The following is a 25066-nucleotide window of genomic DNA, read 5'->3' on the forward strand; positions in this document are numbered from 1 at the left end:
CCCCCCTTTGGGGAAAATGCATATGCCCCCTTTTCTCCAAAAAGAGCTCAGAGCTACAGTATATCTAGTTTCAGAAAAAAAAAGTAGGTATAAATCACCCAGTGCAGAAGAGTCAGCAAGGGCTTCGTCTAGGGCAGTGATGGCAAACCTTTTAGAGACCGAGTGCCCCAAAACTGGCCCTGCCCCCACTCCATCCCCTGCCCCACCCCCGCTCCGCCTCCCCATCCCCCACCCCACCTGCCCAAAGGGTAACTCACTGTCTCCAAGGCCTGCCACAGATTGCCCAGGGAGCCCAATAGTGCTAGGGTGCGATGCCCTCTGCCTGCGCCCTGCAGCATCAACTGTGTGCAATGGGGTGTGAGGGCAGAGTCTTGTCTATACTGCCTGGCTGCCATGTCTTTGACTGTGCTGCTCCGTGTGGGCCACACTCAGGGGTGACTCTCCTTCAGGGGGGCTGCTGGAGAGGAGTGGGTCACAGGGGAAGGTGAGGCTGGCGCAATGGCACATGTGCCCACAGAGAGGGCTCCGAGTGCCACCTCTGGCACCCGTGCCATAGGTTCACCACCATTGATCTAGGGTATTGTTGCTCAACAGAATTCTGAGACGGAGAAATAGTTTGGGTTGGGATGGAATTCACTTTGCCAAATCGAGTGAAAATGTAAGTTCTAATCCTCTCTCAGACATAAAAGTCACACGAAGCTTTCATTCTTAAAACAGTTTCATAGAATGTTCTTCCTCAGCCCCTGAAGCCTCTGAAAACCACTGGAAAGCTGGCCTTGTTCTCGTGTGAATTTTTGAGGTGCTGAAGGTCACGCAATAACACAACTCCCTTGTATAATTTCTGGTGGGCCCGGTGGTCATGTGGGAGTACACCCCATTCTTGCGTGGCCACCACAGCCTCCAAATATCCTGCAAGAATGGGGTGTCCTTTCATTGTTATTGTTTCATTGTTTTGTTGTGATTGCATAGTGGTGAATGCTGGCGTGTCACTCAAAACAACATGACATGTCACCTTTGACAGGTGTGTCATAGGGTTGCCATTGAAATAGTGCTTCAGTTCCACTGAAGTCTAATTCATCATTCTTCAGTTATGACTCTAAAAAGTAGACCAAGGATATTACTGTGATAATTGTTGTCTTTGAAGTTTTAGCATATCTTGTAACTCCATTGGTAATTTTGCAACAAGTACATTTTCTCTTAAGTTTTCCAAATCTCGACAAATTCTGTGTACCTTCTCAGCCCTTCCACCATATAATGATATGTACATGATAATGTCATCCTGCAGTTGTTGTATTCTCTGTGGAAGATTCCCAGACTTTTGTAACAGATTGTGTTTTCCTAAAGAGCAATCTGATGGGAGGTATGGAGTATAAGGCCAGTTTGGTCTTGGGGTTAAGGCACCAGGCTAGAACCCAGGAGACTGTGAGTTCTAGGTGACTTTGGGCCAGTCACCTTCTCTCAACTTAATCTACCTCACAGGGTTGTTGTGTGGAGAAAATAGGAGGAACAAGCAGCATTGTACACGTTCATTGCCTTGAGTTATACATAAAAATAATTAAGGCAACATATACATAAATAATAATAAAATATATAAGATATAGGAGAGAATAAAATTTAACCTTCCTTCCTTCCTTCCTTCCTTCCTTCCTTCCTTCTTTCTTTCTTTCTTTCTTTCTTTCTTTCTTTCTTTCTTTCTTTCTTTCTGATATTTAAATTCCTATATCATCTCTTTTTTAAACTAATAACATAATTTAATTTAAATTTAATAATTTAATTTAAATTAAACTAATGAAAGTATTAATTAGAATTTTACAATATGATAAAACTATAAAAAAGAAGAAGAAAGAAAAATAAGTGAAAAAAAGAAAAAGTCTCAGAACAGTTAATATTTTTGGGGGGGGCCTTAACACTCCCTGTTGTGACAATGAATATGTATTTTCTGAAAGCAGCAATGCATGAATATAATATTTAGGTTGGCAGTGATAGAACTGTTACAGTAAAGAGGTCTCAGGTATCCTAAATCCTCAGCTATCCTTATGCATATTGAGGTTGTACTAATGTGGAAGAATATTGAAAGGAAAAAGAATAGATAAAAAGATATCAGAACACTATTAAATCATATTTGTTTTTTTTAGCCCTGTTACTCCCTCTTGTAGTAAGAAATATGTGTTTTCTATTTGGAGAATGCAGCCATCCACATGTGTACTAACTAGTGATGGAACAGTTAGAGCAGTCATATTATGTTATCATGTGAGGATAAAGCTGATCATTCTTATTTCCCTTATAGAACGACGACGATAGAATGTTGGAAAGAATTATGGTAAGTAATTCCTTTTTTATCTTATGCTCTTTCCTTGCATAATCTCAATCCTTGATTATTCAATTTCCTGAAGGGTAAAAAGCAACCATCATCAAATCCATGGATTCTTGTTTTTACACATACTCATAAAACAGCAATTTGTAGATTCTGCCATGAATTTTAGCTCTTTCATGGAGAGCCTATGGAGCATTTTCCTTTCTCTAATGAAGTGTCCCTTCACCTCTGCAACTTTAAGATGGGTGGTCTTCAATCCCCAGAATTCCCTAGCCAACAAAGGGAAGTTATTGGTGTTCATACATCTTAAAGCATGCTACCCTGGGGAATTCTGGAGTTAAAGGCCACATATTTTAAAGTTGAGAGATTGAGAAACATTGGTCTAGTGGTAATTTCTGTTCCTGATGGTTGTGACCCATCTAATATTCCCTTCATCAGATGCAATTTTGCTGATAAATGGATTTCCTCACCTCCTATTTCAAGGTTTATTTTATTGGAATATATTTGCAAAGACAGGAGAGATTTTTTTGGATGATCCAAAATATTTTATTATATCAAAGTCTTTCTCAAGGTTATTTAGTTAGCTACTTAGTACTACTGAGATCACACAAAGCATTTGGTCTGGCTACTAATTCCATCTTCTTTCTGTAGTTTGTGTAATAATTAAATGCTAAAATGATGAAATAATCTGTGCTCTCCCAACTCAGTAAACCACAAAGCAATGTATAAAAATCTAACCCACATTAAAACTATTCAAAGTTGGGATGTTGTGCAGCTGTCGGGACTTTTATTGATCTGGTGGGATAGCTAGCATGAATCTAAATGTTTATGGAGATTCTTAACATCCAGGTCATGGTTGCCTCAAAGATGCTTTTCCAAAAAGGAACTGGACTTTCTTGGGGTTTTTTCCTTGAAAACGTTTACCAAGAAAATGGAGATGCTTTTTGGAAAAGCACAGTTTGGATAGCATGAATCTTGGCTCACACATGAAATGAAGGCACATTGTGCATATTTACAGAAGAGTTTTATCCCCAAGAGACAAGACTGGTCCTATCTGAAGAAGGAAGAAATTCATTTATATCATATACAAAATGGCAGAGATGGCATGGTTGGAGACATGACACATGTTCTCATATGAGAATACAGTAGTGGCCTTATGGGAAAAGTGTACAGTAGAAATGCCACCTTTGGTTAAGTTTCCACCATTTTTTCTTCTAATTTCTTTAGAACTGTAGCCTTGTTCACTTAATAATACTATTTTACATCGCTTTCTGGGCGACCTGTCAACTCTTTGCACCATTACTTTAATTTTATTATGCCTACAAGCTCACTAAATGAAAGAACACACAAAAAAAACCCAACCAACTTGATAGCGATCACACAACACACTGACAAATGTCCTCCTCTCAGCTTCAATTGTTGTTGTTGTTAATTGCGAAGTCATGTCCGACCCATCGCGACCCCATGGACAATGTTCTTCCAGGCCTTCCTGTCCTCAACCATCTTCTGGAGTCCATTTAAGCTCACGCCTACTGCTTCAGTGACTCCATCCAGCCACCTCATTCTCTGTCGTCCCCTTCTTCTATTGCCCTCCATCTTTCCCAGTGTTAGGCCCTTCTCCAGTGAGTCCTTCCTTCTCATTAAGTGGCCAAAGTATTTGAGTTCAGCTTCAATACATGACATCAATAACTGAATCCTACTGTGATCTGATTGGCTCATTGCCAAAACAAGATGGCACCTATTGGCTCTCTAAACACTCATGCTCATTGGCTACAATCAGATGAAGGAAAGCTACCTGATATCAGCCTAAGCAAGCTGTGCTTCCTTTTTCTGGTTATTTGGCGATAACTTTTCATAGACTACAGTACAAATAGTTGAACAAACTTTGTTGCATTACATTCTTGGTTAAATTATCTTTCCATTGATATATAACTTTATGGTACTACTCCAAAAAAAAGTGGTGTTATTAGCCATCAAACCTCAAAAATAGACTTTTCCCAAAAGGTTTCCACAAGTTTGGCCACTACTGTAGAGATGATACCTTCTCTTTCCCTTGTAGAATGCAATTAGTGAAGAAGGTCTAGCACAATTAATGGTAAGTAGCTCTTTGATCATCTTTCCTCTTTTCCTTGTGAAATGTCTTTCTTGCATGCCATGAAGCATGCAAGCATGAGATTCTAACCAACCCATCCTTCAATTTAGCAATTATATATATGGAGATATACCCAGGTTGTATATTTATGAGGAGAGCTATCTTGTTTTATGATTAAACCTATGAAAATATTACTCATCGTCACCAATTCCCAAACTTTGAGGGGTGGGGTGTATTGAATACTTAAATAAGGATTTTAGGTTGGCCTAAAAAAAATTTTGAATCTTTTTTTTTTCTGACCAGAAAATGCTCTGAATTGACATTCTTGTAACAGTTGGAAGAGGAAATGAGTTGCTATTGTGGGATTTCAATATTCCCTTTTCTTCATACAGCTACATTCAAAATCAAGTAGAGCACATATAGTTGGGAACACAAATCTGCATATTTAACAGTGAGTCTATTTCAGATTGGAACTTACTTGGAGGAGGAAGAGGCTGAGGAGATAGAAGAGTGAGGGGCTAGGTGAAGTAGATTAAAAAAAGCCCCACAATATTCCATCATAGGGATGTCTTTTGTGTATAGGTGTGTAATTGAAGTGAATCTACATTTCTATACAAAATATGGACAGTGTTCTCAAAAGAGCATTATCTCCCAAGTGCCATGTCTGGTAAAATTTATCTTTTCTAAGCAATCATTTTGTAGGTTGATGAATAGGATACAACTATGATCCCTTAGGTTTCTCTATCCATTTTATACTTCCATGAATATGAAAGAACTTTGAAATGAGAATGAGGGGGGAAAGGCTCAGAACATAGTTAATTAAATTCTATTTTGTAATGTAACCACTCCTGTTAGGATAAGAAATGTGGGTTTCCTAAGTGGAAGAAAACAGCAATTCATGTGTATGGTATCTAAGCTGGTAGTGATGACATGGATAGAAAGGTCCTGGATACCTTCTATTGGAATACAATTTGATGTGCTTGTTTTCTTTATAGAATACTTTGGAAGTCAAGAAACTTGACAGATTAATGGTAAGTAGATCTTTCTTCATCTTGTGCAGTTACTTCTTGCTTGCAATAAAACATGCCTATGTCATTGACCCTAAACCCAAACCCACTTTATTTGGTTGTATGTGTGGACAACACTTTTTCAGAATTGGATATAAGAAAGTTTTGCACTGGGGAAGAGTGTCCTGAACAATTTCTTTCTCTCCCTGTAATTTCTGTCCCTTAATGGGGGGTGTCATCTGTGTAGTCCAAACATAATTTTGTTGGTAAGATGGTATATTTCCTCATCTCCTTTTCCAGAGTTTGTTTTACCAGGCAGAAAGAGGGATTTTTGGAACGATTGAAAACATACACCCAGTGAGGTCCATCATAACCTCCAATAGTCGCTTAGTGATCAGTTATAAGTCAAGGACTACAAATATGGAAGGTAGTGATTTAATGCCAGGTTCCCAAACAGCCTGGACCCCACTTGAACTTTCTATTAACTGCTTTCTTTTGTCAACAAGCATTTTTGAGACAGAAATTCAATACAAGCATTATTCCACTTGATTCTCTGTGCAGATTTCCATTCTTTGAAGATGAAAGAATATTGAAAAGAGAATGACACAAAGAGTTTCTGAGCACAGTTCATTCATAGGTATCTTTTACAGCCAATCAGAATGTATTCTAATAAGAAATGAGTGCATCTCACCTATAGAATGAAGCAATTGACATATATGATATCAAAGATGGTAGTATGGTAGACCCTTATGTGTGTCTTAAATCGCCTTGTTGGAGCGACCACCGTTGAGGAGGCTTTTGCGGCAACAGTGGAGCGGCGGCTCCCCCTAACTCCGTAGGGCTGATAGAGAAGAAGTTCGGTAGTAAAATGGCCGATCACTTCGCTGTGCCAGCTGAAGTCAGAAAATCATCTAAGCATAAAGAACCACTGTGGTGAATCCGGGTGCGACCTTTCCTCCCTCTCTCCATTATGAACTATTTTTCCTGCAAAGAGCTTGCTTTTTGGATGACTTCCCTGTTTTAAGAAAGCAGCTTCTGTCTGTTTGGAGGAAAAATAATAATAATAATACTTTAAACAAAACTATAAAATAGCACTTATTATATTTTGAACTTTTTGGATATTGGGCATCCCTGGAAAGATTCCTAATTTAGAGCATTATTTTACTTTACTGAAGATATTTGCTTTTTTCTGTCTCTTTTGTTGTCATTCTTAATGAGATAAAGGCTTTTAACATGCAAAGAAAAAGCTTTTTATAGCTTACTGAGGACATCTTGTGGCAAAAATAGTGTTTGGAGAACACTATTTCAGGAATTAATAAGAAGAAAAGATAAAGGGTTGGAAACAGCTGTGGGTTGTGTTTGTGATCTACAAATTGTGGAGGCAGATGTATATGGACTCTTAATAAATATAGTTTCCACAAAAACTTTAAAATAATCTTTTACTATGGAAATAGAAGACTTTTACCCACAGCTTGACTATGAGCTGATATTGGAAAAAATATTGGAAATGACAGAGGAGATGAAGTTATGGAGAAAAACTAAAGGTTATTTTGCAGAACCACAAGCTGAGCCTCAAACTTTAAAAGATCAACCTAAAGGCCAAGAAGAAGCCTATATGCAACAGTATACACAATCTGAGATGGAAGAAGAAGTTACTGATCAGTTGAATTCTGGACTGGATTATGAGCTGATATTGGAAATGACAGAGGAGATGAAGTTATGGAGAAAAACTAAAGACCATCTTCTAGAATCACAAGCTGAGCCCCAAATTTCAAAAGACCAATCTACAGGCCAAGAAGAAGCTTATATGCAACAGTGTACACAATCTGAGATGGAAGAACTCACTGATCAATTGAACTTTAGAAAATTCTGGACCCAAAATCCCAGATTGAGACCTTAAATAACTACTCTATAAATCAACTAACTACTACAGAGAAGGATATTTCACAAGTCTATGTACAAATGGAAAACTTTGAAGATCAAAAAATGACTATAAGTGAAGTTCTCCCATTGCCAAAATTAACAGGAATTGACAGCCAGACACGATCGATTGAAAGTTATGACAACCTGGATAAGCAAGCTGAAATTATAATATGGAATAAAATGGACTATATTGCATATATCATACTGGAAGAAAGGGAAGAGAATTTTGATCAGATCGATTTGTTGATAAACATTACTACTCAAATACTGAGATTTGATGACATAGAAGCGACATTATGGAAATCAGCTTGGTATAGAAAAAAAGCTAGAGTTAGATTTAAAAATGTGATTTAAAATTTTAATTATGGGGTCAAAAAGGCTTTAGAAATTTGGACTGATTGGACAATCTAATTGAGTAAATGAAAGCAGTAAGATAATAATTGGTGTAATAATATGTTTATCTTAGATATGATAGTTAATTTGGTTGAGAGTTAAATTTTACTTAACAGGTCAAAATAATTCTTTTTTTGTTTTTTTTTACTCTGTTTATATAGAAAACTATTTTGTAATAGCAGAAGAATTAGAGAGATCTATGATAAGAGAAGAAAGGGTATTAATTAATGATGTATTAAATTAAGAGATGGAATATATGTGAAAATATTAGAATGTTATTCTTGGAATATTATGTGTGTTGTAGAAGGGATACCCAAAATTTTATTAATATGTTTGTTTAAGATCAATTGGAATATTTTAATTGAAATTAGTGGAGCTTAAAAGCAGGAGTGATTTATGTAGATGTAATAGTAGGGATGATTTTGTGGATTGATTGAATTTCAAGAAGAAATAGATTAAACTAAATTTGTTATATCATGTGAGGAAATAGAGGGGGGGAATTTTTTTAAGGTATTAATTTTAGTTATATATATATATATATATATATATATATATATATATATATATATATATATGACTTGTTTTGTTATGATTGATTACCCTTTCATCACAGTGTTTTCCTGAGCACTTTGATGTTAAAATTAAAAAAAAACAGTAAAATGTATATTTTAAAAAAAGATGGTAATAGTGGCCTAACTGTCTATATAGGTGCACATCTTATTCTGCAGAATTTAAGTTAGAGAAATGAAATCATGTTAGAATAGATGTAATACCTTTTGTTTTATATGCAGGATTGTATAGAAGAGGAGTGTAAAGATGAAGAATTCATAGTAAGTATCTCTTTGTTCATTCTCTTTTCTTTCCTTGTGAAATATTCTTGCATGTAATTCCACTCACTAACCCCAACTCATTTCATTTTGTTGTATGTGTGGTCAAGATCCTTTGGGAACTATCTCCAGGACAATGTTTGCCATGAGAAGGGTCCCATGTTTTTTTTTTCTCTGCAAAATGCTAAATGGTTTCAACTCAAATATGAGGACCAAATGACCAGGCTGAGCCCAGGCGAGGGGTCAAACACATCATAAGTTGTGAGTCTCTGTGTGCCTGCAAGACATCTAAATCCAGTCTGTCTTGAATGCCTCTGTTATCTCCTGTGTATTTCCTTTTACTGTTAGTTGGTCAGATTTTTGTAGAGAGCTTAAGCTTGCAATAAATCTTTATACTCCTTTGAACTGCCTAAATCTCCTGGTTCCCCTAGCACTTGACACAAATGAAAGGTCCTTGGTGCTCTATGAACTTGCTTATTTTCTTGCAAATGTTTCATTATCCTAACTAGGTAACATGATCAGTGCTAGAATAGGCTAGGTAAAAATTGCACTCAAATTGAAGCCTGAGTAGTAAAGAGAAAGTTTTAGTATTCAGGTTGTGATATAGCTTGTAGAGAAATTCAGCTCTGGCCTTGAGAAGGAAGAAGGAGAAGAAAATGGTTGTTCAGCTCTGGGCAAGTAGAATGGGTGAGAAAGAGAGTCTTCACTTTGTTTTCTTAAAAAGGAGTAATGAAGGCTTCAAGAATCTGCTACTAAATCTGACAATATAGTAGCATACCTGGAATCCCTGTCATGGCTTTTTTTTTTTTTTACCTTTCTAGTTTCAAATGATCCATATGGCTTTGCCTACCTACTCTGGTGTTGTAAGGCCATTCACATCAATAGCCTGTGTGGTCCTCAAGGATTTACCAGTTTATTTTAATGGGCTACAGTGGCCCAGGCAAGGTAGATGCTTTTATCTTGCATTGGAACAACATGGTTAAGAAGAAATCTATAAAAAAGATGATTTTTTTCTCCTTTCTTATAGGTAATAATACCTGCCATATTAGAAATTATTAAGGGAATTAATGGTGGCAAAGCAGGATGTTCACTGATTGTGAGTATATACACTCTTAAGTTCACTCATTTCCTCTATATCTTCTATGTTATCCTGTTTAGATGTGATCACAGCAGCCCTCTTGAGCCTCATTCTCCCAAAAGATTTCTGCACCTTTCAGAAACTATTCCAGCAGGAAGCTATAAATTCTTGGGAATATTTAAATATTTAAGGGAGGGCATCAATTTAACTATTGCCAGAATTTGAAACAGTCTGGCTTCACAGATCTTGGTGGCTTAGGCTTAAAAGATGTCAGGAATCCTTTAGAAGACCTCTGGAGCCCTAACGGAATGAGGATTAGCATTGAATTGAACGCCCCTGAGACCCGTAGCAGAAAGAAGGATGTGATGAGAGTAAATATCACCAAAGGGGAGGGGATACGAGGGTGTCTAGGAGCCAGGTGCAGGTGCAGGTGCAGGTGTCAGCCAAACCTATTTAAGTCATTCTTGTTAAACTGGCTTTTTAGCCCTGATTTTTCTTACTTAAACTCTCCTGGTGATCACATATTATTATATATATATATATATATATATATATATATATATATATATATATATATATATATATATATATATATATATTAGAAATAAAAACAAAAATGCGACTCCTGGGAATATTCATATTGTCCAAATAATAATGATCACCAAGAGAGTATCTATTAAAAATAGAATTTAATCCACCGAGCTTTCGTCAAACACATTTGACATCGTCAGGGTTAAAAGGCAAACGCCGGGGAAAGGTCTTATATACAGTTGTTTAATGTCTGTTTCCGGCTCCTGGAGCGTGTCATAGGCCCCAGCTGATCGAGTTGAATCTCTAGCATACGCCCCACATCAGCATCTATCCTCTTTACATTGCTAGTTTGCGTTCTGTCATGCGTTACTCCGTCAGTTGTTTCAGGGTTGGGGATCAAGATCTTTTTGCCTTCCCTGCTCATAACCCCTCCACCATCCCACACACAACTTCCCTTTGGGAGCGGGGGTGGGCAATTATTTACACTGCTTTCAATATCTCTGCAAGCCCCAAGGCTGCTTTGATCTTGTTTATCTATCTCTCGGAGTTGTGACGCAGGCTCATAGTCCCCGCCCATACTATTCCTCCTCCCCTCCTTCTTCCCGTGGGTTCTCCTAAGCGGTCTGCTGTTCATTTCCACGCTCTCTCTCTTACGCACAGTCAGAATGCTTCCTGCTGTTGTCCCATTGTCATTGCCTCGTTGTTCCATCCATTGTCGATGAGCACCATTGCCGCTCATCCCCAATTCTCCATTCCCACTCCGTACGGTGCTCTTCCCCTTTAATTGCAGTCTCTGTTTCATCCCATAACTTTGTGTTGAGAGTATCGGAAGGTGGTGCATTCTTCTGCTCGACTGCGACCGAGTTGTCATAATGTGCCTGGTAATATCCTCAAAGGGGGATTCGTCCTCGTTCTCATCGTCTTTGTTGGACCTAGTTGTGTTCCGTTTTTCTTCCGGGTCCTCAGGCTTCACTCCATCTCCATTCCGTCTCAACGGTAATCCGCTCCCTACGGATCGTGGCAAACTCAGCTGCAGTTGTCTGCTAGAGTTAGTCTGTTGTTGATCCGGGAGGGGGGAGCTGTCAATGGAGACTCCATTGATGTGATTACGTAGGGAGGGGGGCCGGGCGGTATTCTCTTGGTTATAAGTTTTTTGGTTGGGTCCCCTCCACACATTAGCACGGTTACCGGCACTCCATATTTTCAGAGCTTGGTGCGCTGTGCACAAATCTACACGCCGATTGATGGATTCCGTTCCTGAAAACCATGCCTCTTTCAATAGGCGACCTCTTTTTGTCATATCGTTGGCCAAGATTTGGGCATTCTCAAAATCAAAGCAGTGATCGTGTTCTGCTACATGGGCCCAAATCTGCGAATGTTGTTCACCTCGTCTAATGGCTAACCTGTGTTCATGTAGACGAGTCTTAAGTCTTTTCGAGGTCTCGCCTACATAATTCCTCTGGCAGTCTGTGCAATTGATTCTATAAACTATGGCTGATCTCTCGGCGGTGGGGAGCTGGTCCTTGGGGCGCATCACTTTAGCTCGTAAGGTCTGGGTAGGTTTATGAGCTACCTGTATGTTGTGGGGTGCCAGGAGCCTGGCTGTGGCTTCTGACACGTTACTAATGTACGGCAGCGACACTCGTACGGTTCGTGTCCGGGGTTCCTCTCTTTGTTGTCCATTTCGAGGTCCTGATACCATACTGTGCCGCTTAGCAGAACACGATCACTTAGCAGAACATGATCACTGCTTTGATTTTGAGAATGCCCAAATCTTGGCCAACGATATGACAAAAAGAGGTCGCCTATTGAAAGAGGCATGGTTTTCAGGAACGGAATCCATCAATCGGCATGTAGATTTGTGCACAGCGCACCAAGCTCTGAAAATATGGAGTGCCGGTAACCGTGCTAATGTGTGGAGGGGACCCAACCAAAAAACTTATAACCAAGAGAATACCGCCCGGCCCCCCTCCCTACGTAATCACATCAATGGAGTCTCCATTGACAGCTCCCCCCTCCCGGATCAACAACAGACTAACTCTAGCAGACAACTGCAGCTGAGTTTGCCACGATCCGTAGGGAGCGGATTACCGTTGAGACGGAATGGAGATGGAGTGAAGCCTGAGGAACCGGAAGAAAAACGGAACACAACTAGGTCCAACAAAGACGATGAGAACGAGGACGAATCCCCCTTTGAGGATATTACCAGGCACATTATGACAACTCGGTCGCAGTCGAGCAGAAGAATGCACCACCTTCCGATACTCTCAACACAAAGTTATGGGATGAAACAGAGACTGCAATTAAAGGGGAAGAGCACCGTACGGAGTGGGAACGGAGAATTGGGGATGAGCGGCAATGGTGCTCATCGACAATGGATGGAACAACGAGGCAATGACAATGGGACAACAGCAGGAAACATTCTGACTGTGCGTAAGAGAGAGAGCGTGGAAATGAACAGCAGACCGCTTAGGAGAACCCACGGGAAGAAGGAGGGGAGGAGGAATAGTATGGGCGGGGACTATGAGCCTGCGTCACAACTCCGAGAGATAGATAAACAAGATCAAAGCAGCCTTGGGGCTTGCAGAGATATTGAAAGCAGTGTAAATAATTGCCCACCCCCGCTCCCAAAGGGAAGTTGTGTGTGGGATGGTGGAGGGGTTATGAGCAGGGAAGGCAAAAAGATCTTGATCCCCAACCCTGAAACAACTGACGGAGTAACGCATGACAGAACGCAAACTAGCAATGTAAAGAGGATAGATACTGATGTGGGGCATATGCTTGAGATTCAACTCGATCAGCTGGGGCCTATGACACGCTCCAGGAGCCGGAAACAGACATTAAACAACTGTATATAAGACCTTTCCCCGGCGTTTGCCTTTTAACCCTGATGATGTCAAATGTGTTTGACGAAAGCTCGGTGGATTAAATTCTATTTTTAATAGATACTCTCTTGGTGATCATTATTATTTGGACAATATATATATAATATATATATATATATATATATATATATATATATATATATATATATATATATATATGTAGGTCTTTGGTTATTCGGGTTTTCTCCCATGTAAAATTGGAAGTGTCTTGGCGACATTTCGACGAGGTCTCATTCGTCATCTTCAGGCTGGTGCTGAAGATTTCAGCACCAGCTGAAGGTTTCTGTTTCGAACAGAAACAGAATCAGACTCAAAATCACCAACATCCTCTGCACCAGCAAGCCACCCAAAAACAACTTACCCAAAGAGGAACAGACAGCACTACGTAACCTGAAAGAAGACACCAGCATAATAATCCTACCAGCAGACAAGGGCAACGCCACGGTGGTTATGAACACATCTGACTACCAAACCAAATTAACCAACCTACTCCAAGACTCCACATACAAACCCCTAAATACAGATCCCACCACCTACCTGGAAAAAACCACCAGATCCAAAATAAAAGCCTCCCCCATTAGCGAAGAGATCCAGCAAAGAATCATTCCCAGAGAGAAATCATCCAGATGCCCCAAACTCTATGGTCTCCCCAAGATACACAAAGAAGGAACCCCACTCAGACCTATAGTCAGCTCCATAGGCTCACCTCTACAAAACCTAGCCAAATTTCTCGCCAAACAACTACAGCCCTATGCAGAATCCATCACCTCACACGTAAAAAACTCATTCCAGTTTATAGAGATCATAAAGAAACAAAACTTACAGCCCAGCGACCTACTCGTGAGCTTCGATGTCATATCCCTCTTCACCCAAGTGCCTATCAAAGAAGCCTTGACAGCTATCCAAAACAAATATAACCCCCCCAAACACATCTTAGATCTGACCAACCACTGCCTATCCAACACATACTTCATCTATAATGGACAAAAATACAAACAAACAGAAGGAGCACCCATGGGATCACCCCTCTCACCTGTCATTGCCAAACCTCTACATGGAACACTTTGAAACCCAAGCTCTAGAAAAATCGGATCACAAACCCAAACTCTGGCTCAGATACGTAGACGACACCTTCATAATCTGGCCACATGGGAAAGAAAAACTGGACAACTTCCTCACACACCTCAACAGCCTACACCCCAAAATACAGTTCACCATGGAAACAGAAGCTAACAACCAACTTCCCTTCCTGGATGTCTTAGTCTACAAGAAATCCAATGGCTCCCTAGGACACACCATCTACCAGAAGAAAACACACACAAACCGCTATCTGCACGCTCTCTCACACCACCACCCAGCACAGATCAACTCCGTAGCCAAGACACTCATCTCCAGAACAAAACACTTAGCTGACGAACAACACCTAAAAACCGAACTACACACTCTTACCAATGTACTAACATCCAATGGATTCCAAAGAAATAAGATTACAAACCTAATCCAAAAAATCCCACTAAAATCCAAGACAAAGAACAAGAAAATGGCAAAGCCCTCCTCCCATACATAAAAGGCACCACAGACAGAATCAGTAAGATCCTCCATAAACACAACATCAAAACAGCATTCTGCACAAACAGAAAAATATCCACCATCCTTAGAAACCCCAAAGATAAAATTGAGTTAGAAAATCAAGGAGTATATGAAATCCCATGCACTGCTTGTCCCAACACATACATCGGACAAACCAACAGAAGAATAAGTGCACGCATTGAAGAACATAAGAACTCAGTCAAAAAAGAGGAACCAAAATCTTCCCTGGTCCAACACCTTAAACCCACAGGACATAAAATTGACTTTAAAAATACCAGAATCATTGCCAAAAGTGAACATTTTAATAACAGAATAATCAGAGAAGCCATCGAGTTAGAAAAATGTCCACACAGCATGAACAAGCGAGATGATACCTCCCGCCTACCAGCCATTTGGAAACCCGTCCTTATTGACAAACGACTCCCTAACAGAAAAAATGATACCAGACCCACACTCACAAAAACCACACAGGATGTCACCACCACACATCCACGCAAAAAGCAAACCCAAAGCCACACCGATGATGAGGCACGACCACAAACCAGAAGCCAGACTACAGTTGCATCCTTAGCCACTTTAAACCCCTCCAATCCATACATGAAGCAAACTGACACCCTCCATGAAGATGAGGCACGACCACGAACGCGAAGCCAAAAAATAGCAAGGCAGCCCAAAATCTTAAACCTCCCTGCAACTCAGACTAACCTGAGCATAACCAAACAGAACACTCCCCCAGCCAATCAGAGCACAGCCAACCCCCCAGCCAATCAGAGCACAGCCAACCCCCCAGCTAATCAGAGCACAGCCAAGCCCCTAACCAATCAGAACACACCTCCACCCAATCAGAACACAGCCAAGCTCCCACCCAATCAGTTCATACCCCCACTGGCAGTTAAAAGGAAGAAACAGTTAAGACCACACATTGCTGCTCAAAGCACGAAGCTGAAAACACCAGCCTGAAGATGACGAATGGGACTTCGTTGAAACGTTGCCAAGACACTTCCAATTTTACGCGGGAGAAAACCCGAACAACCAAAGACCTATATACAAACACCCGCGAAAACCTCAGAAAACATATATGTTCATATATATATATATATATATATATATATATATATATAAAGTCTTTGCTCACAATAACAACAATAAAGTCTTAGAATGCTATTAATTCATGTGGTCTTTTAGGCTTTATCGCTCCCATTTGTGATTAGAAAGGCATAGTTCCTATTTGGAGAGTGAAAGATATAGAAGAAATTGATATGGTATTGATGATATCTGTTATGGTATAGTTATATTTAGTGATTTTTATCTTGTCTGAATAGAACTGATCTCCTTCATTTCCTTTGTAGAAAACCTTCATCAAAGATGGTCCTCTGAATGATTTGGTAGTAAGTAAGTTTGATTTATTTACTTCCATTTCTTTCTTTAATATTATTCTTGCATTTGAACAGGCACCTCTGTTTTTATTTTTTTTCTTCACCCAACACTTAAAGCATCTCCAGAGCTCAGAAAATACAAACCCAGAAAATAGGATAAAAACATTTGATTTATTTTTACATTTGCTTTTTAAGTAGCTTAAAGCAACCAATTGACCCCTTCAGAACAGAAACAAAAACCCACCAGCTAAATTGGACAGATGTCCCCCCTCCCCGGCTAAAGAAAAAGATTTTGATTTCTCACATGGATAGCCCTCTGTGGAAAAGGGACAAGTGATCATGTGTGCAAGATGATGTCATGGCTGCAGTTGTTGTGAGTGGTGTCAGCAAGTAGCTACTTGCGACCTTTGTGTGTTGACATCACGGCACATATATCTTCATTTTTGTATCATCATAAGTTGTCGAGGCACCTACTTCATGATGTATTACAAGATGGACCCTTATTTTCTTACAGTGTGCCATTTGCAATCTCATCCCTATTTTTTTATAATAGATTGAATTTCCTACCATTTACTGATATAAGGTAGCAGCATGAGATAAATATAAGATATGCATGAGAAAAATAGATGCAATTGACAAACACTGCTCTAGTGGTAGTTTCAGTCCCTAATGGTTGTGAGATAACTAGGATAAATCTAGGTTCACATATGAAATGAAGACATGTAGTGCATATTCTTAGAAGAGCTTCAACTTCAAGAGGCATATCTATTAAAGGATCTAAAGAGCTCTGATGGTGCAGTGCTTAGAATGCAGTATTGCAGGCAAACTCTGCCCATAGCCTGGAGTTCAATCCTGATGGGGCTCAGGGTTGACTTAGCCTTTTATTCTTCCAAGGTTGGTAAAATGAGGACCTAGATTGTTGGAGGCATTATGCTGAGATTGTAAACCACCTAGAGAGTACTGCAGAGCATTATGGAAAAGTATATAAGTCTATTGCTATCTCTTTTCTCTGAAACCCTCTTTTGTGTTCATGCATAAAGCCAATGCAAGCTTTTTGATCAGTGGTGGGATTCAAATAGGTGAACAACTGGTTCTCTGTGTGGATGCTGGGCCTGGGCAACAAAAAATTAGCTACTGGTTCTGCCGAAGTGGTGCGAACAGGCTGAATCCCACCACTGTTTTTGATTCAGGTTTCTATGTGTTTCTTGTTATTGTGTGCGTGTCATGGTTCTGACAAATGAAACTTTTCAAAGAACTTTGAGGCATTGTTTACCTTAAAGAATCTTTATTTGAGTAACAGCATCGGCACTAACACAGTCGAAGCCAAAAACTGGATTCCCCTCCCATGAGTCCAATTCCCTCCTCCAATTAACAGTCATAAATCACATTCTCCAATTAGTTTGAAATGCAGGCCTTGCCTCCAGTTCTCCAGCCTGCCAATTCTTATCATCTCTTATTTCATTAACCTTGGTTCACACACTAAGGCCAGTATTATTATGTCTATCTAAACTCTCATGCACATTCCTCCCCCCTCCTAGCATCATCTAACTCTAAAAGTAAAACATAAGAAAAAAATGGTTGCATCTCTAACTGTTGTCAAAGCAAAAACATCCAATGTTAGCAACGTTGACATTGCATATGGAAGAATATTGAAAAGAGAAAGAAAAGGGCAAGCTATACCATCAGAATACCATTAATTCATGTTTGTATTTTTGATTATAAATCATTTCCTGCTGTAATGAATAATGTATGTTTACCATCTGAAGAATGAAGGAATTATTTTTTATGATATATGAAATGGTAGAGATACCATGGTTGGAAAAGTCATATATACTTTAATAAGAGAATAGAGATGATACCCTTTGTTTCCATTGTAGAAGGAACTGTCGGAGGAAATCATGATAAAAGTAATTGTAAGTAGCTTTTTGATCATCTTCTCTCTTTTCCATGTGAAATATCTTTCTTGCATTTGATGAAACAGCCCTTGTTGGATTCTACCCTACCCGCACCAACATTTAGCATTTGTACACAAAGCAGGGAGATATACTCATGCTATATATTTAGGAGGATAGTTATGATATGATGAAAGCTATGATAGTTGTCTCATTCTTTAAAAAGTATGATGATCAAATCTATGATAGTTGTCTCATTTTTAAAAAGTATGGCCGTCTTCCACAGTCCCCAAACTTAGATGGGTGGGAGGGAGTTAAGTGTTAAAAAGGGGGCTTTAGCGTTCAGGATGGTCTAAATCTTTGGGGGATCTTTTTCTGACCAGCAGATGCTCTGAATCTGAGCTAACATTCTTGTAGCAGTTGGAAGAGGAAATGAAATGCTATTGTGGGTTTTCAATAGTCCTTTTTCTTGACATGGCTACATTCAAAATCAAGTAGAGCACATATAGGTGGAGACACAAATTTGCATAGTTAATATACACGAGTCTATTTCACACAACTGAAAAGAGAAAAAAAAAGGAAAAAAAAGAAGCCTTGGGACACTGTTAATTCAGATTTGATTTTTAGACTAAGCACTCCCTGCTGAGATAAGAAAAGTGTGTTTCCTAAGGGGAGGGAAGTAGCAATTCTTGTATATGATATCCCAAAGTGATAGTGATGGCATGGATAGAGAAGTCCTGGATGTCTTCATGTCAGAATAGACTTTGATGTGCTTCTTTCCATTGTAGAATGCTTTGAATGAAAAAGATATTCAGATATTGATTGTAAGTAGCTCTTTCTCCATCTTCTTCCTTTTCATTTAGTGATATTGTTCTTACACGGCATGAAACATCCCTTTTGTGATTCTACCCCTGCCAGAAAGCATCTTCCCAGAGCATAAATATACAGCCAAGGCAAAAACATTTCACCAGCTTCATCTTTCCTTTTAGAAACAATTTATCCATTAAATAAACTCCTACTGCCAAATTGTGGTGATATTTCCCCTGAGGAATGAGTAGCAGAGGCAGGGATCAGATCTCAGCCATGGGTGTGCCTATGAGAAATAGGGGCAAGCCAAGACATATTCACAGTGCTGTCTTCCAGCAGTTGTTGGGATTAGAGATCCCATCTAGAGATGAAGTAGATAATTGCAACTTGTTTGTGGTGATATCATGTCATGCATATCATTTTTGTGTCATTATAAACCTCTCATGGTCCAGCTTGATGGAGAAGACTACAATGCATTTTATGACATCATGTCATTTGCCATAGCACTTACATCAAAGATGGTATAGTTACAAAAATCATATGTGATATCATTTCAAAGTAAAAATTATAACTTTTGTTTTCCTTGTAGAATATGGGTAAACAAGGCAAAGCTAGGATTAGTGACCTAGTGGTAAGTAGATTTTTTTTTTCATATTCTGCCCCTTCTTTTAGTACTATTCTTCCTGCATTCAATAAAACATCCTTTTTGTTATTCCACACCTCCCAGAAAGCATCTTCAGAGACCCCAGAGCAGAAAGAGAGCAGGCTGGGCCAAAACATTTCACCTTTTGTCCCAAAGGTTCTTTTTCAAGAGGCACCTGGATTTTCTTGTTTTTCTTTCAAGACTTTTTGCTTCTTATCCAAGAAGTTTCTTCAGTTTTGATTGGATCAGTTCAAGAAGCCTTCACACCCATTTGCACTACCCAGGTGATCCTGAGGACACAGAGTGGCCTCAACACAGAGTGGCCTCCAAGTGGCCTCAACTACTGTAAGGACCCACCCCACTTTGCATCTTAAGAAGACAGAACTCTTGGAATAATTCTTCCAACAGGCATCCTTTATTAAGAGAAAATGGTTTCAGGCGTTCTAGACAGGACTTGGGGTCCAAGCTCTCCCATTCAAGGTTTTAAGGGGTTCCCCAGTAGCCCCACCCAATCACCCCCCTCTTCCAATGACAGTCTCAGGCATTACACTCCCACCCTCTTTTCCTTACTGCCGGCTGGGTGGAGACTTCAAAGAGAACTACATGAAAAGTAATAGCCCCATTCTTATGGTTAGTCCTTTTGGTGATACACACATCCAGTTCCTTTGAAGTATACCAAAGGAAGTGAGGGCCATAAACCCCTTTGTTCACCCCTTCCCTTCCTCATATGGCAGAATCCATAGAAGGCAGAAATGGGGTTTTTTATAATTGATAACTAGAGATGAAATATAATTGGATTCTGACAACTACTCTCTAAAACATGGGTCTTCAAACTTGAACCTTTGATGACTCATGGACTTCAACTCCCAGAATTCCTCAGCCAGGCATGGTGGCTGAGGAATTCTGGGAGTTGAAGTCCATGGGTCATAAAAGGGCTGAGTTTGAAGACCCCTGCTCTAAAAGAATGCAAATGACCAGCTGTCTGCAAGGAATATAAATCCTTCCTGAGCATCCAGTCAGAGTTGAAGAAGCTTCTTGGATGAGAAGTGAAACGTCTTCAAAGAAAAACAAGAAAATCCAGTTGCCTCGTGAAAAAACACCTTTGGGGCAGCCATGGCCTGGATGACTGAGAATCTCCATAGACATTTCACTTGTTCATTTTCCTTTTTAAAGCAGCTTATAATACCTTCTATACATGTTACAACAACACCAACTCCCAAATTGGAGTAGTGGTATTCCTGGGTACTGAGTAGCAAAGGGAGAAACCTGTATTTTGGATTTCCCAAGGGACACTTTTTGGATGGGGAGGATTTCTCCAAAGTTACTTTTCCCTGCTTGTGTGTGTGTTTTTTTTTTCCTTCTATAAAATGGTAAATTCTTGGCTCAAATACTCTTTACTAGTTTTGCTAGTAAGGTGTCTTCCCTCATTTCCCTTCCAAGGATTTATTTTATCAGGATATGTTTTGGAAAACCAACTTGACTTTGTTGTCCTTGAAGAGGAATAGTGCAACATGGTTATGAAGGAATCTATAAAAGAGGATAATGTTTTTTTTTCCTCTTGGAAAAATCAAGAGGCATTATTTCCTATTGGTATGATAGATGTTATTCAGGAATTCATAAAGGGGATAATGGTTTTTCTTGCTCCTTACAGGTCCTCGCAAAAAAATTGTTACCTATTATCCAGAATGCTGAATTTGGCAAAGGGGTGACTAACCTTATTGTAAGTATATACACACTTATCTCATTTCTTTTGTTTTCTATGTTATCCTTCTTAGATGTAATCAAAGTCATCCGCTTTAGACTCACTCTCAACCCTCCAAGCATTTACAGACATTTCAGGAATAATTCAGCAGGAAACTATAAGCTCTTGAGAATATTTTTTAGGAGGACATCATTATGACCATTGTCAGAATTTGAAAGATTCTGGCTTCACCGGTCTCTTTTGGGGCTTAGAAGAAGAGGGCAAGAAAATCTATAACAGTGGTTCTCAACCTTTTTAATGCCGCGACCCCAACCGGTCGTAAGTCGAGGACTACTCAACCGGTCGTAAGTCGAGGACTACTCAACTGGTGCAGCACCGTTTGCAGAATGGGACTTTTGGCGGGCTCAGCAGGGCAGAGACAGCCTGGACAATTCCTATTGGCTTTTGAAAGCCAATAGAATTAAACTCTATTCAAGAGAGTCTATTCTATTGGCTTTCAAAAGCCAATAGAATAAAAGGGAGTAGCACAGCTAAGGAAAAGGGGGGAAAAAATGGCGGACTGTGTTGTTTGGCGACTCCCGTGAAATGGTCATTTGACCACAAATGGGGTCCCGACCCACAGGTTGAGAACCACTGCTCTATAAAGATTTGGACTTTTCTTAAAGATATCTGCCCATTCTGCCAGACTGGATAAAGTAGGTATGCTTTAAGTCCTCTTCCCATGAAGATTTCCATTTAGGGCAGTGTTTCTCAAACTAGATAAACTAGTTCTTCAAACTAGGTTTAGATGCATAGAACTCAACTCAGACCATGCTGGCTGGGGAGTTCTGGAATTTGAAGTCCGTACTTCTTAAAAGTTGCCAGATTTGAAAAAAATAGTTATGTAATAGACCTGCAGAACAGTCTTAATTAATGTGTGTCTATTTGATCCCAATCACTCTCTGTTGTGATAAGAAAGGCATATTTTCTCTCCAAGGAATGAAATGAAATATAATTATCAGTAGTAGTAGTAGTAGTAGTAGTAGTAGTAGTAGTAGTAGTAGTAGTAGTAATAATAATAATAATAATAATAATAATAATAATAATAATAATGTTGGAAGGGACCTTGGAGGTCATCTAGTCTAACCCCTACTCAGGCAGGAAACCCTATACCATTTCAGACAAAGCATTCACTGCTTCCGGAGACAGGTTGTTCCTCTGATTAATTGTTCTAACTGTCAGGAAATTTCTCCTTAGTTTTAGGTTGCTTCTCTCTTTGATTAGTTTCCATCCATTGCTTCCATCCATATGATAAGGATATATAACATTGAAGATGGGAATTATGGCATGATGAGAGCTATGTGGTTTTATGTGCAGAATATTTGGAAAGCAGCCATTTCTTTGGACAATAGTTCTGCTGTGTCTGTTCCATTCACATTAACACCCTTTGTGACCCTTGAGGGTCCACTATTGACCAGAAGAAATTGCAAGGGCCCAGGCCTGACCCTCACAATGCTGATAGCATATATTGCCACAACATAATTATAAAGATATCCTTTTGTTTCCATTTTAGAATGTGTTCAAAAAAGCTGAACAAATGGTAAGTAGCTTTTGTTCAACTTTGGCTATTCCTTTCTTTCATATTCTTCTTTGATCTGAACAAATATCTCTCTTGATCTTTTTATATCATAGAGTCAACAGAGTATAATCACAGCAGGCAAGGCCAAAGCATTTGACATGTTTTTACTTTCCTTTCAAATAACTGATCTCTTAAAAATAGATCCAGCAGTTGTATTGGGGTGAAGATTCCCCCTGTGGACTGTATCAAAGGGGGAAAATTAGATCTCAGCTGTGAATATCCATGTGGGGAAGATTACAAAGGGTGAGATGTGCATTATAATGTCTGTGGGACCCCGAAAGGGAGTTATACATAATTATCAAGGAAGTAATTTCACAATCTATGAGATGATACCACAACATGCATGTCACTGTTTTTGTATTCTCAGGTTTCCTCAGAACACAGACCTGAATCTCATTTTAATATATCATAACGTATGCAACCATACAGTATTTAATATGCAATCATAGGGCATCCTATATTTGAGGGGCTGTCACAGAGTAGAGGGGGGTCAACCTATTCTTCAAAGATCCTGAAGGCAGGACCAGAAGTAATGTGTGGAAGATCATTAAACATAGATCCAGCCTAGATTTAAGGAGAAATTTCCTGACAGTGAGAATAGTTAGTCATTAGAAATGACTTGCCTCCAGAAGTTGTGGATGCTCCATCACTGGAGGTTTTCAAGAAGTGATTGGACAAACATTTGGTCTGGAATGATACAGGATCTGAACAGAATAGAATAATAACTTTATTGTCACTTTGAATGTACACCAATCGGCTTACCTTAAAATGAAATTTCATCGCATACAGTTCTCAAAGGGTCACCACCTCCAATATACACAACATAAGCATGACAAAAATAAAATAAAAAAATAAATACAGAATTATGCATATCCTGCTTGAGCAGGGGGTTGGAGAAGAAGGCTTCTGTTGTCCTTTCTAATTCTTTATACTGAATCTCTATTTCTGTATATCTACTGTGGATTTCAAAACGCCTAGTTTTTCTTTAATAATACAAGTAGTGCTGGAATGCAGGTTGCATAGCAGTGACATAATTAGAAGTTCCAATTTCTTCTTATGCAACTGCATTCTGAACCACAGTTAGCTCTCAGAAGGGGCCCCATTTTATTTTAACAAACTGCAGAGGCCCAGACAGAGCCCCCAAAACATGAACTATCACAACAAGGTTTCAAAAGCATCCATAATCCAAGCTGACTTGTTATTCCCCTTTTAGTACAATTCAATGATTGGCAAAAGGAATAATAGACAGTCAAGTAATCAAGGGGTAAGTCGGTATGCATTTAATGTCTCTTATTTCCTTGAAGTCTTTTCTGAAATTTTTTGTGTATGTAACCACAGCCACCCTCTTGAGGCTCACTCCCCCAAATCATCTCCCTATATTCCAGGAGGAATTCCAGTAGGAATTCGGATAAAGTTAGTAATGTTTGTAGAGAAACATAGACATGATGTTGGAGAAGGTAGGAAGCTAGGGTGATTGGAAAAACCTATTTTAAGGCCTGGAAAGAGAGAAAGCTTGATAGGGAAGCTAAGAAATAATGTAAAGGAGATCTCAATGGGCAGAGAACTTGTACATAAAACCATGCCTATTTTTAAAAAATTTTCTAACATGAAGCAGAAGGAGGTGGAAGTTGACATAACATTGAAAAGGATCTTGATGAAAGTTAAACAGACAGAAGTTTTTCATGGTATGATGTGTGAAGGAAGTCCTTACTGACTGCTGGGTTCTCATTGGCTGCTAAATCTTGTAGGCAACCGAACACATTTTGGGACATGTGAGAGGAAAACGTTTCTGAATCTTCTTAAAGGATTCTTTTTTAGCCACTGTTGTTTCAGTCCTTAATGTTTTTGACTGATCTATATGGTCCCAAAGATGTGCTTTTTGCATGCAATGGAATTCAGATGCAGTAGATTCCCTCACTTCCTTTTCCAGGGCTTCTTTCACCTGTAAGTATTGTAAAACCCCCCAAAGGGATTTTTTTTTCAAATGATCTGAAATATTTAATAAAGTAAAAGTCTACCTTAAGAACCCTCTTTCATTTTACAGAGCAAGGCAAGACACTTATTCTGGCTATTAGTCTAACCATCTCTCCGGAGTTTATGCAACATATTAAATTGTAACCAGATCAAATAATTCACAGTCACAGAAAATCCATAGGGCAATTAGAAGAAACCCAATCAAGTGCAAAATATCCGCATTTAAGACTGATGTGTCAGTGCAGCTGGTAGGCTTGCCCTTGAGTTGGTTAGTAACTAAGCGAACTCAAATTCATGTGTGAAATGTGATCGCATTGTGGAAGGTTCTGGAAAGAGATTTAACCCCGGAGCTCTGTCTATTAAATGTTGCCTGTCCTCAGTAATAAATTTATGTATTGTGGCATGAATTCAGTG

The 25066-nt window shown here is 39.3% G+C and overlaps 1 protein-coding gene across 20 annotated transcripts in view; it reads left to right on the forward strand.

Moving 5' to 3' along the window:
* Nucleotides 1–25066, forward strand: part of LOC120315267 (keratin, type II cytoskeletal 1-like) — a 34807-nt gene that overhangs the window by 1429 nt on the left and 8312 nt on the right. For 16 of the 20 annotated variants that reach the window (XM_039359334.1, XM_039359352.1, XM_039359379.1 and 13 more), the window contains 12 exons: nt 2288–2320; nt 4374–4409; nt 5402–5437; nt 8521–8559; nt 9584–9652; nt 15990–16028; nt 17894–17929; nt 18697–18732; nt 19305–19346; nt 21010–21078; nt 22613–22639; nt 23892–23942. In XM_039359334.1, the coding sequence (XP_039215268.1) occupies nt 2288–2320; nt 4374–4409; nt 5402–5437; nt 8521–8559; nt 9584–9652; nt 15990–16028; nt 17894–17929; nt 18697–18732; nt 19305–19346; nt 21010–21078; nt 22613–22639; nt 23892–23942 (513 nt within the window). Of the gene's footprint in view, nt 1–2287; nt 2321–4373; nt 4410–4709; nt 4858–5401; nt 5438–8520; nt 8560–9583; nt 9653–15989; nt 16029–17893; nt 17930–18696; nt 18733–19304; nt 19347–21009; nt 21079–22612; nt 22640–23891; nt 23943–25066 lie in introns of all 20 variants that reach the window. The other 4 variants (XM_039359468.1, XM_039359475.1, XM_039359493.1 and 1 more) reach the window with 2 other exon arrangements.

The sequence above is a fragment of the Crotalus tigris genome, unplaced genomic scaffold (assembly GCF_016545835.1).
Source record: "Crotalus tigris isolate CLP2741 ecotype Arizona unplaced genomic scaffold, ASM1654583v1 scf7180000017576.4783729, whole genome shotgun sequence".
NCBI classification, from domain to species: domain Eukaryota; kingdom Metazoa; phylum Chordata; class Lepidosauria; order Squamata; family Viperidae; genus Crotalus; species Crotalus tigris.